The 13,820-nt window shown below is 41.7% G+C and overlaps 1 protein-coding gene across 1 annotated transcript; it reads right to left on the reverse strand.

Moving 5' to 3' along the window:
* Positions 1-327: 327 nt before the first annotated feature.
* On the reverse strand, positions 328-13,820 carry LOC110845309. Its single transcript, XM_022091707.2, has 15 exons — positions 13,688-13,820; positions 10,683-10,702; positions 10,358-10,602; positions 9,698-9,729; positions 9,554-9,624; positions 9,427-9,489; positions 9,137-9,358; positions 7,854-8,912; positions 7,626-7,780; positions 7,481-7,560; positions 6,956-7,120; positions 6,703-6,849; positions 6,410-6,619; positions 1,668-6,137; positions 328-898 (listed from the first exon to the last, which is right to left on the reverse strand). The coding sequence occupies exons 3-14, from the start codon at positions 10,471-10,473 to the stop codon at positions 2,152-2,154; spliced, it is 6,306 nt and encodes a 2,101-aa protein (XP_021947399.1). The 5' UTR covers positions 10,474-10,602; positions 10,683-10,702; positions 13,688-13,820; the 3' UTR covers positions 328-898; positions 1,668-2,151.

Genomic DNA, 13,820 nt, shown 5'->3' on the forward strand with positions numbered 1-13,820 from the left:
TTATGTTTTGCATGCATTTTAAGCAGGTCTGCGTTTACACAATGGTTTGATACGGATGGATTTTAGCTCCTTATTGAACTGTGATGTACATTGCATATCATTCCAAACTGGAAACAGCTTTTGTTTTTCTGCAGTTTAACGCCAAATCAAATTTATTTCATTAACGGAGCTCGTAACAAGAGGAGAAATTTGAGAAATTTGCGAAAAAATTTGACACGGACATAGAAAAATTCAGAAAAATGATCTTTTCAACAAACAAGCCTCGTCACAAGCATGGTTAATTGATAAGATGACAGTGAGGTAAGTTTAGTTTCAATGCATGAAAAATATTCTGCAAATCTTTCATATTAATATTTTTTATTATCCATTTTAAACTAGTTGAGATATATATTTTATAATGGTGAATAAAATCGTGTTACATAGTTATCCACCAATTAACTCCTGCCTAATTGCGATTGGGCGACAACAAACAATTTCTTCACTTAACAATTCATGAAAGGATCAACAAAAAAAGGATTTTCAAACGTACATATTTTGCAAGTATATATTTATAAATGTATTCATGAAGCAAATTCCGCCTAAAACTTGACCACATTATTTAATGAGGCTAAAAAATCACAAAAAAACTACCCAAAAAACATAATTTTCACAAAAAACGAGGCAGATCAATAGGGCAATAATTCGGAGAAATGTTTTTACTGATTAAACATAAATATATGTAATAAATTTTAACAATAATTTATTATTGGATATTTAATTGACAATTTTTTTATATCCTGCATTTTCTAATACACAGGGAAAAAAATTATTAAAGCTTTGACAAATGGGATCTTTAAATTCACGTCGTATCATCATCGAGTTGATTATTCTTGATTTTTTGAGAATTTTCACATGTCACCTGGAATTTATACAAAAAGATTATTAAGAAATTGCTTATTTTTTTACGTTGCATGATACACCCCAAAAATCGGCAAGCGGATGATGGCAGAATTTTAGATAAGCTATAGGCGAGCAAAAATGATCCATAATAATTTATTTATTTTTAATCTATGATGTCCTGTTATCCAAGAAATTGCAGGAGAGAGAGAGAAAGAGAGCGAGCAAGATAACTACTTATCCTTGAAAGACCAGACTCATTTATCGTTCTTCCCTTGATAACTCAGGAGTGGATTGAACTTAACGGCAATCTCATCTCATCTATCACGTGCAAATTATGCCATTAATTACTAACTTAATTTTTAATTAAAAAAGAAGAAATGGATCACTTTTGTTTTGCCAAACACAAAAAAAATTGTACGTTACGGAGAAAAAATCAGCATTTTTCTTAACTTACTCTTGATTATTTAAAAATAAATCAGAGTTTATCATAAATACGAGCACGAGAGAGACGGACAAATATTTAATTATAATGAGAACAACTACACACAAAAAAATCATCACGATCACAAAAATTTGCCGTAAAACCCGAAATTTTTTTTGAAATTGCAAAAAATTTGCAAATTTGGGTTGCAAAAAGTGTGAAAATTTAGACGTAAATTCCGGGGTTTACGACGTTCATATCATCAAAGAGACGTTATCCTTAAGTACAATATGGGATAATTTATTCAAGAACAGAACAGAACAGAGGCATAAATGCAAGAGAGATGAGATGAGAGAGAGAGAGATACCTGGTTCAAAAAGGGGACTTGATTGACCTCACAAGATGAGATGATAGTAGTACGAACGAACAAAGTAGTGAGTTATGATGGGGTCAGGTGGGGTCAGGTCAGGTCAGGTGTGACATTATTAAGGCTTATCATCAAAAGGCGATGATTATGACGATACAAATGTAGAAATGACGTTAATATTTAAGAGCATATTTAAGTCGGAGCTGTAACATGTAGCTATTTAGCTAATTATAATTATATACATCTTTAAATACATAATCCAGTCTAGCGAATTGGCAGTTAACGAGTGAATTAAAGTCGTCAAAATCCAGTCCGACGACAATAATAAATAAATGCAGAGAGTGGTATCAAAAATGAACGAGATTTATGATGATACCTCGAAATTAAGTAGTTCTTTTTCCAAAAAGAAGTGGCAGAAATATTGGCAGCAATATTATAATTAATTTAAAATGTAACTAACTGTCATAAATTAATTAATTATGACTCAATTTTTGTTAAATGGAGATTTTGGCGAGCGAAAATCTCTCCTTCGGAGCAACGGTGCGGGCAACGGGACTTCGAGAAAGTCGGACGTCGACTTCCCCGAGTCCGATTTGACCAAGGAGCACGACGACGAAGAACAGGCGACGACGGGGTCACTGCCATTGTTACAGTGTGCTTGACACGTAGAAGTCGTTCCAACAGCGGACATAAGCGAAAAATGGGATTGAGATAACAACTCTCCTGGAGAAAGTTTCCCCCCAATTTCACCAAGTTCAAAAGTTTGATAAAATTCTTCGCCAAATTCTTCTTGCAAAAGTTTGAAAATTTTGGAAGGAAACTTGGAAAATCGTTTTGTTCCAGGCTGAGAAAATGAGACCCGTCTCGAAGTTGTTGTTGTCGCTGAATCGGATTTTTGGCGGAGGTGAAACTCATTAATGATATCGGCCAAGAGTCGGTCACGTGTTTGCGGTGAGGTGGGCGACAACACGCCGGAAGATCCGGATGGTGACGAGTTTGACGTTGTCGCCATTTCCGTGCTGTTAGAATTGAGGAGGATGCTTTTCAAGGGGAGGGGCGGGAGGCGGGAGCGCCGCGTAGACGTGTCGACGTGAAGTTGCAGTTGTGTCGTCGCGGTCGTGGTTGTGGCGTCAATTTCTTCTTCATGGGAGGATTTCGCCTCGTTGTCCTCATTATGAAGGAAGGATAATGGTGTTTTACTCGAAACAAATTGCTGCTCACAGTCGAAGAATTCGTCATCCGTGGCGTCATCCTCGTCTCGGAAGGAACTCTCATCTTGGAGGAGTTGGAAAAGACGAGAGTGCGTTTTCGCCCGTTGGTACCGTTTCCTCTCGGCCGAGCGGGACCTTGGTTTCGTGACGGTGTCTTGGAACTCTGCCCGTGAGGTGGAGGACTCCAACATGATGAGAGATTGGGGTCTTGGTCGGCGAGGGGAGGGAGCATTGTTCGGGTTGGCTCGGTTGGACGCGGCTTGTTCACGAAGAGAGCGACTCGAGGAGGAAGTTTGGCGTCGGGTGACCACCACCGATGAGGATGATGATATAGCAGTCGCAGCAGTGTTATTGGTCGTGAGTAAAAGGTCGTTCGAGTTTTGTTCGTCAGGATCCGTGTCGACGTCGGAGATGGGGCGACTCAAGTCGGTCATGACGCCGGAGTCGTCTTCACTCCCCAGGCTGAGAGATTCGTGGAGGAAGCGTTCAATTCGCCAGAGGAGGGATTCTGCTCGGGAGAGTTGGGAGTCGATGTGGCACGTGCAATTGTTTCCTTGATGGTCTTTGGATAGTTTCATGGATTCGGATATTTCCTGGATTTCTAGAGGTCTTATCTCGTCCGATTTTGTCACTGGTTGGGTTTGATCTTTAAAATCTGGGGGTGTTTCATCCTCAGGGGATGCTACTGCTTCAGATAAGTCTTTTTCTTCCTGCTGTTCTTCGTCGGGATCTTCATCTTCCTCAATTTCCACCTCGGCCACGGCAGCCACGCTGCTTTTGAAAGATTCGTCCGAATTGGCGTCATGTTCATTTCGTGCCGTGACGCCTTTGACCGTGGTTCCACTGCTTTTGGAGGAATCTTCAGAATTTTCTTCCGTCCCATCGCTCAACTTTCTCTCGGGGACGAGTACTTTCTCCTCCTCAATTTCCGCGTTGATTTCTTCCTCCACCGTATTGCCTGCCTGTTCTTCTTCTTCTTCCTCCTCCTCTTCTTCTCCTTGTTCTGGATCGGTTTCTTCTCTATCCACCGGAAGTGGGAGGCTGATTTGGACATCGACATCTGGCGAAAAATCATCCGCGTCATTACCCGTCGTGGTGGTGGTTGTATTGTTTCGATCTATAATACTGTCCCAGAATGACCATCCTACCGACAAATCGTCACCTTGTTGAGTGTCATCGTCTGTTGCGGGTGTTGGGACAGATTTTTCGACAACTTCTTCTTCCACTTCTTCCTCTTCTTCTGCTTCTGATCTTGCAGAATTTGTTCCAATTTCCGGCGAATTTCTTGGAGGGGACGATTTCGGAGAGGATTTGTTTTTGCTTTCCGTCTCCCACACGAAACTGAACGGGGTCGGACGGCTATCCAATTTCAGAGATCGGCTGGACTGCCTCCCCCTCAAAACAGGTAAGCCCACGGGGACGGAATGTTTCTTAAACTTTTTGACTCGGTGTCGCCTATGTCGTTGACCAGAGTCGCTCTTCATCCCAGAGTCGGACTCGTAATCTTCACTGATTTCAAAGTTACCAGAGAATCGCCGGGTTTCTATTGTTCGAAGAGATTTGTCCCAAAAGTTGAACTCGGTGTCCCAACTTGTCCCGATTTTGGAGGAGGATGTACTTTTGCCAAGATTTATGGTTATTGTTGTCGCTGGTGGATCAACAACTTCTTCTACGGACTCTGGTGGTTCAATTTTGGCTTCATTATTTGTATATTCTTGTTCGTCATCTTGGTCGGTTTCTGCTGTTCCCCAAAAATCGTCAACGGCTTGAAATTGTTCTTGACTTTCCTCCTCCACGGGTTCACCACTAGTTCCGAAGGAGCCCCGATAATCATCCACGACTGTGACGTCCTGTTTCTTCACTTCTTTCTTACTTGAAGTCGAGGGACCGATAATTTTGCTCCAAAAGTCGACATCCTCCTCTTGTTCTTGTTCTTCCTCGACTTCCGTGTCGCCCATTTTCTCATCAATTTCTGTGTCATCCACTTTCTCCTCAACTTCCGGATGAACCTTCTCCTCGTCTCGGGAGGTTTGTCTCGATAAAGAAATCGTGAAGGAAACGACGGGTTCGTCATCTTCGTCACCTTCGTCGTCATCACGCCATTCGTATTCTTCATCTTTGACTTTCTCCTCTTGCTCAGTAACTTTCTCTTCTTCGACGCCCTCCTCATCTCCTTCTGCCTCATCCCCTTCTTCCTCCTGCCGACCCACGTCCACATCTCCGACCAACACGGTCGTGATATCTTTATAACTTTTCGTCTTCCCAAAGCACAACTTGAGCGGGAGTCTGACCGTGACGGCGACGGGTTCATTTTCATCGTCGCCATCTTCTTCCTCCTCTTCCTCCTCCTCTTCTTCTTCACTTGAAGAACTCGAACTAGTCTCGTCCTCCCGTTTCGACACGGACTGTTGAGATTGTGAGGCAGACTTGTTTTCTATCACAGACACGGAGGAGGCTTCATCCTCACTGGGCGATTCTTCCTCTTCTTCCTCCTCTCCCTCAATTTCTTGCCCTACTTCCTCCTCAAATTCCATTTCCGGTTGTTGTTGTAACCTGCCGCTCCTAGGGGTGGAGCCTCTCGACTCATCCGTCAACTCTTCAATCGTGCTGAGAACATGTTTTCCCCCCGGCGGACGAACCGCAGCCTCACTCTCTGACGAAGAAAAGTACTCCTCAATCAACATCGACATCGAAGAGGGCGACATGACCTCATCCACAATCGTGGCGGCGTCGGAATCCTCCGAATTACACAGCGTCGACACCGTCGAGGAGGACGGTTCTTCCACAATGGGCGTGTTGCAACGGTCCCCGTCTTCACTCATCCAACCATAATTATCAGACTTGTTACATAACTTTACATCATCGTAGCAGGAGTCGTCTTCAGTCTCGTCATCACATTGTTGCATATTTTCCACATATTTTTCAGTCGATTCAGGTAGTTGTTGTTCATTGCTATCACAAAATTCGTCATTTCCCTCAACCACGATTTGTGGCACGTCAAAGTAAGAAGAACCGTCGGGGGCCAATGTGCCGGCGAGTTCTGGGGGAAAGTATGGGTTTTCAGGGTCCCACCCTTCCGGATAATCGTACCCCGTCATGTCATACCCGGCCCAGTAACAGGTCACGTAGTACCACCAATAATGCCAAGAGAGGTAAATGGAAGGACAAGGAGAGGAGGACAGACCACCACCACCACCACCACCGCACCCACTACTATTAGCTATGTTCGTGTCTGAAGAAGAAGAAGAAGCGTCAGGTGCTGGCAATAAGAGAAGAGAAATAAATGTTGGTGGAAATTATGGAAAATTATGAGAGGAAATTTATAAAAAATAAATAAATCACGTGTAGATAACGAGCCACTCACTCACACTAAACTTAAGAAAATGAAACATGGAGAGGAGACGTGATAAATGATAAGGTACATATTTGCATAAATGATAAGAAAGATAAGGCCCAGCCAGAAGAGGTAAATAAGGCGAGAAATAAATAAATTTTTGCAAATTACGAATAATTTTCAAAAAAAATCCTTACCATCCGCATCCTGATCGGGTCCCGTCATGGCTTGCAACATTTTGAACGAGCGTGACGGGATGTTTGAGCCCATGTACTTTTTTGGGGAGAGGGCCCTCTGTTCGGACGGGGGGACGGGGGAAGGGACTCGGTCGGAAGGAGGGGTCGGAGAGGTGGAGGACATTTGAATGGGGATGTTGTGCATGACGGGACCACCCAATTGCACTTTGTCTGATTTTGGGGAAGAATAAAATTTTTAAAATTTTGAGGAAATTCGAAATTTTCGATTTTCGAATTTGTTTAAATACGCTTACTTGTCGTTCTGGCAGGAGGGGCAGTACTGCTACTGCCAGCAGATTCAGAAGGAAGTGTCGTTTGTAACGTTTTAAAAGCTTTCGATGGTATGTGACCCCCTAGGAAGCGAGGTTCCGCGGTGTTGTGGAGAAATGATCCGTCGTCGACTATATACAATTTTGTATGAGGTGAGAAATAATGAATGATGAAGATATGAATTTCATACATATGCAAATTTTTAATTGGTAAATATGTGCAGAATATCGAGAAAACCTTGCGGATTGAAGAGACTGAACATATTTTGTTCATTTTGAAACAAGTCCATTTTCCATGGATCGAAGTCGTACTCATCCTGCTGCTGCCAACCACCAAACCCACCAAACCCACCAATGCCTTGTCGTTGTTGCCGTTCATCCATGGACGAAAGACGTCGCAGATCTTTGCAAAATTAGACAATTGAGCAGATTTTTTTTGGAGGGGATGCGAAATGGGGAGCATTCTGCAGGCAAATTTGCAAGGCTCACAGTCAAGATGAGACTTTTTATAAGAATTTGTAAATCCGGGTAACAATTGCAGGTCGGGTCAACTCAGGTCGGATGCATGACATGGATGGGTGGTATAGTTGGTATGGTTGGTGCTATAGTTGGTTGGGTGGTTTGGTTGACAGCAGCGTGCAGGCAGGGTAATTTATTTAGATGAGCAAGGTGCACATTTAAAACACGCATAAATTCTAAACAGAAATGATTTTTGAATCATTCTTGGAACAAGGGGGAAATAAAATAAGTAGAAAAATCTCACCATTTTCTGCAACTTTTTGAATCACTCGCATCGATTTGGACTGGACTGGTTCCCTCTCGGCTTGGTCCGCGATGGTCACGCTGTAGTATAAAACCGTGTTAATAGGTTTATCTATGAGCAATATTTTAGTTATAGTGCCAATTACTTGTTTACTCCAGATGCCAAATCTCCAGTTTGCTGTTTATACGCTTCAGCCGCATTTTGTCCAGAATATAGCCCAATCGGATTATTATATGTGGAAGGTGTGGCTCCCTTCTTCATTCCACCGGTCGGAGTTTGTCCGCCCGATCTGGTCTCAACCTATGGCCAAAATTATGACACCGTCAAAATCCACAATTTTTTAAAAATAAATGACGACCTCATATATACACACCTGGATCGGAATCGTCCTCGTGGGTGTCGGCCACCCACGCTCTTGCTCGGCCTGAATTTGATGCTCCTTATTTAAACTTTCCTGTCGTTGGATCTGAATCGGGATGACCCGGCCTAAATGTTGGGCTGCTTTTGCCTTGCTTTGTTCCGGTGACGCGGCCCCACCGCCACGCGCCGCCAATTGCGGATCTTCCTTCTGCGCCATGGCGATCGGAATCGTGTACACTATTCCAGCTCCACCACCAATTTGTGACGAGGAAGGAGCAGGTTGACTCCCACCCAGGGTTCCCCACGGGGTCGAAATATTTGCGGGGTTGACATACGGCGGAGACTCGGCTTGTTTGGTGGCCATCTTATTGTACGAGTTCATCCACGGGGTGGGGGTCTTTTTCAACTGGGGAGTTTGCATGGATGGTGGTGGTTGTGGTTGTGGCTGCGGTGGCGTCCTTGGCATAGACCCGGCCGATGAGGGGGCCGTGCTTGGACTGGGCGTGCTGTACGTGGGGGATGAAACTTGTTGCTCTATTGGGGGGATGTAAATCGATCCCAAGTTTTGCGCCTTGTTCTGCGCCGCTTGTCGGTAGTGTTGTTGTTGTTGTGGTTGATTTCGAGATATTTGTTGCTGTTGCTGCTGGACCGGTGGTGGTGGGCTGATCGGTTGTATGTAAATGCTTCCCTGTCCAACATTATTATTTGTAACGGGGCGAACACGAATTTCCTCTTCAAATGGGTAATTTTGAGGTGGTGGTGTTTTCGCTTTGACGGGGGGAGCAGGAAATTGGGGACAGGTGACCATGTTGGTTGGAGGTGTGGGTGGCTGTTGTGTTGGGACACGGGCCAAAAGCTCGGCGTGAAGTTGCATTTGCATCGCGGCGGGCGATGACGCCGGTCCGGAAGAAGTGTTATTGGATGGGATTTTGGCCATCATCGGAGGAGGAGGTGGTGGTGGGGGTGGTCCACTCTTGTTTCCGTTCGATATTCCTTGTCGAACAGAAACTTCGCCAGTACCGTCTGTGTAATCGAGCGGTTTTGGGGTTCGATTTAGCGTTTGTGCGGCTCCCTGAAGTCGTATTTAATAAATTTATGAAATGTGAATTTAAAATGGGTTGACAGATAAAGATAAGTTTTTCAAACTACATAGGTTGCGAATTTTTTGCAAAATTTGAATATTGAATATTTAAACTTTGGAAAAAATTGATGAAAAATTGATGAAAATTTGAAAAATTTAATATTATATTTCAAATAATTTGTCAAATAGTCTGAAACTTCTCATTATTTCCTCACCTGCGGAAATACGCAGAACGCCATTTGCGGCTGCATCGCGGCCATTGCTGCGGGTGGGAGGGGACCTGCCGACGGCGAAGGTGTCGTTCCTTGTTGCGCACCGCCGGCCGGTTTCGGCGCGGAGGTTACACCTTCTGCAGCCGCGTTCATTTGTAACCTTTTAGCCATTCGAGGACTGCGGATTTCAGAGAGGTCAATCCCTCCCGGAGTGTAGGTGAAGGGCTGGAATTCAAAAAATTGGTCAAAAGTTGAACTTTGTCCACAATGATCAAATGATTTAGTCAAACTACCTTCTTGTCCTTCATCATGGCGCCGGCAAGAGCTGCAGGGGGACCCTTGTCCCTTGGACCAATCTACTTATCATCATAGTATCAAGTTCCCCACCCCCAAAAAAATAAATTTCCAGTAAAAATTTACCTCAGAATTCAGTCTCACGGAGAGAATCGCTCCTGGCGGTGCCATGGGTGGGGGCGGAGGAGGTGCAGCACCTAAAAATTTTTTTTTTCTTTTAGAAATTAGCACAAATTCGAAATCAGATCTTGGTTTTGGCGAGTATTGTACCTTGAGCACCCGAGCTGCTTCCGCCTCCTCTTCTGCAAAAAGCAACATTTCATTACATGAAGTACAACAATGTGTTTGAGTTATCTATCTCAATCGCAGAACTGATTGATTGACGGATTGATTAATTTGAATAATGGGGGTCGTTCGTATTTGCATTGCTAACAATTGAATAATTTCTCATCTTTTTGCCAACTCATCGTCGTCACAGATGAAAGAAGTACATTGTACATGACATGAATAAAATGACTTGATAAGTACATGTCGGACTACTAACTTATCCTTTGATTGTCACATATTGCCAACTCTGGTACCAAAAATGTATGAAATTGTCCAATCTGAACCTTATCCCTGCATAAAAAAGTACCCAAAAAATGGAAAATCCATTATTACGCCATAACATTCCAAATTCCAGCCTACCCACGCACCCATATTTTATCAGATAATAGCCTTTTAAAGCTTTTAAACTGATTGAAAGTACCCATCCACAAAAAAAAATCTTGCAAAATTCTCAACCTTTCACTTCACTCACTCAAAAATTATCCACACAAGTTTTTTTTCATTAAACATGCAATTAAAATTCCAACATCCAACCCACCCAGAACTAAATTAATTGAATTAATTAAAACACCATTAGGATAAGTAATTAGATAATTAGCTTACAAAATTGTCTCAATGATTGGCAAAACCCCATCGTCTCGCGTGACGAGGGCAGGATCTTGCTGACTGATAAAGGCGTTCGCTTCTCCACTGTAGTTCGTCAACATGTCGCGGTACATCGTGTACACCAATTTCTTAACGCGGGGGTCGTTCGGGTCCAAATCCGTGTTATTATTATTTTTCGCATTGTTGTTATTGTTATTTTTATTGTTCTGCTGGATCTGGGCGACGCGGTGTCCTCGAGGCGTCTGTTCTGCCACCGGCATGATGATCAAGATGTAGATAGTTAGAAATTTAGTATGTAATATCACACGAAACTTTTGGTTACCAAAATTTTGTTATTTGTATCTGGAAATTTTAGAAATATAACAAAATAAATACACGACTACACAGATTCATTGCGAAATCGAGACTGAGCAAAAATTGTGAAGGAAAGCTTTAGTTAGTCGAATAAAATGGCAAAATATCAGACAAAATAAAGATATCCTAACATTTATCTCTCTCTTTCTCTCTTCCGTAGTCCAATATCATTTATTTAGTCGAGCTGCCAACTACCTAAGTAACTCGCCAGGCAGACATCGCGACGATCATCATCTGCGTCAGTTTTGTGGTATCGAGGACCAAGGAGTTTATTCCTCCCAAACGAAATGCAGTCGTCGCGAGTCCACCAGATTGATCACGATACTTACGATGATATCAACCAAAACATGTTTAGCAAAATGGCGAAATGTGTATCTAGCTTTTAGCAAAACCCAAATCCACACCCATTTCACTCACTCACCACACCAGACTCAACATTAGAGTGGAGTGGAACTTGTCCAAAAAGTAAATAACACACAAAGAAGAATGAACAACACGACGGCAGATGCGTTCTTAAATTTACAAGAAAAGAACAAGATGTTTCAAAACGATGTGAATGTTACGAAAGGAACAACTAATGAGTACCAGATGTGCGCATCTCTTCTTCTCGAGGGACACAAATGTATCACGTACTTATGTAAAAGTAACGCTTAATTTCGCCCAATCTGTCGTTTCGTTAAGACAAAACCAAACCACCGTTTGTGTGTAAAACGAACCGTCATTACGTGTAAAATATTAACGGTAAAGATAACATAACGTAACATTGTCTGGATTGGGAAAGGTTTTAAAAAAAGTGTGGCCATAAAATAACCATTAAAGTATTTTGCACAATTGCAAATATTTTTGCAAAACAATACGCATCGAGAGAATTACATTACATTGATTACATCATTTTCATGGACAGAAATATATGAACTATTGAACATAAAGAGAAATATGGTTAAAAAAAATTTGTACCAGAGTTTACCAACTTATGCAAATATGCACACTAATGCAAATTACGGAACAGTACATTAATCTGCCATTACTGCCATGCCATACGTAACAATCTGACTATTCAGGTAACGTATTACGTCCTTCCTTCGCTTCCCCTACGTTAATTCAATGGGGGACAATAAGCTAATGAAATGGAATGAATTGGCGAGAATTTTATCGTATCAATCAAATCCATCGGTAACAAAATCTATCCATGCAGCACAAAATAAATTCCTATTCTCTTGTAGCTTTTATATTTCATTAACGTACCACAGAACTCTGTCGTCCATGATAATGTCTCAATTTGACTATAGAATATTTGAACTCTTAACTATGCCATCCAATGTACGGCGTGGCGTCCAATGAAATAGTTTGACTTTCATGACGGCCTTTTGCACAAAGAGAGAGATGCATTATCTCCTTTTACATATGTATTTACAGATAGGCTACTTTGATTTGGTTGGAATATTAGAAGCGACGACCTTGGCCTCGGTCAAGCCCAAATGTGGAAATGGAAATGTAAAATGTACATATCTGCAGATTAGATGGGCGACATTTTATTTGCTAGAGTAGAATTTTGTCCCTGTATGGAAGTCGAGATTGAGACTCGCTTTTCTTCTTCTTGACAAGAATTTTTGTAATGTGCATAACTTATCAGATTCATACGTACGTAAATGTGGGTATGAAATGAAGAAGCTACATACTAAACTTTTACATTTTTTTCACTAGAAACACGTAGCTTAGATAAACATTTCGTCGGAATATTATGTTTCTCATGCTGGGCAAACAAATTCGTGGTCGGAAGAATGAAATGGAACGACGAATGTCGTAAAAATTAATGAAATCTAAACATTTACAGAGAAGCGCATGTATCAAAAAGCATGGAAAATAGAGAGATATAGGAAAAGACGTTGTAAATAAAATAATAGATATGTATTAAAATCTGATCCTTGTACTTACCAGGAATGAAATCTGTTACATGACACCGTGTCAAATCACAAGAAGAAATGAGATAATATAACGAGTCACACGAATCGATATAGTGATCTTAAATGGATGAATATTTCTTGAAAACTCACAACTATTTTACATGCACAATATCAACGGACAAATCCACGTTGTTTTGCAAAAATTGGAAGAGAATAATATGCATAGGACTTTGGTGACGAGTCTCAATCTGCAGAATGAAACGACTAAGCAGAATTTAATGATCAACTGCTTTTACATCCATCCATTGTTACCACATGTATGGCGTCATCTCCTTTTTCTATGGGATGCAGGAGGGATAAATTTGTTAGTGGTGGTGGTTTGGTTGGCAGCAGTGGTGGTCATGAAATGTGATGATGACCTCACACCCCAACTATGACAGTGTTATGGCTCCTAGTTTGTAAAAAAAGGTGGAAAAAATGGACTAAACAATGACAATTCGTTACACGAGTCATATTCTATAACAAACTAATAAGATTGTTAAGCATTTATATTTTTGTTAAATTTTAATCTTGTTATGTGTCCAAAAACTGCAGTAAAAGTGGTCAATAAACTGGTCCATATACTGATTTTGAGATGTGGATATGAGTACGTAGCTCATTCGTTAGAATGAATGATGATAAGAAATTCATGAGTAATCGGAAGTGCATAATGTGAACTGCATCTGGCTCTGGATGAAGGTAAAACTATGCAATGAAATATGATTCACTTTACAAACAAGTTGTGTTGCAAAATTCCATTTGCAATTTGCATGCTTATTTTGCACCCTGATAGTCAAATAAGATTCAAAATACGAGATAAAATCAGGAAATAAAAAAAATAAGAGTTTAGCCGAAAAAAAACTGGACTACTTTAATAGACGATGATGTCATATATTGGTCGCGTGGGCAGCACGACACCGACCGCCGTATCATTTTATGTTTCTCAAGGTAATGTAAATGACAGTTTGTCCTCTAATGCATAAAGAAAGCAGTAATGCGATGATAAGTACTTATCTGCAAATGCACTCACCTCCACGGAGCTCCACCACCACCACTCGCACCTTCACCCACACCACCCTCACTTCCTCCCTCACCACCACTCCCACCACCACCACTTCCACCTTCGCAATTCTCCATCTTAACAACAGACTAACACCACACCG

Source organism: Folsomia candida, unplaced genomic scaffold, assembly GCF_002217175.1.
Source record: "Folsomia candida strain VU population unplaced genomic scaffold, ASM221717v1 Fcan01_Sc002, whole genome shotgun sequence".
In the NCBI taxonomy this organism is placed as follows: domain Eukaryota; kingdom Metazoa; phylum Arthropoda; class Collembola; order Entomobryomorpha; family Isotomidae; genus Folsomia; species Folsomia candida.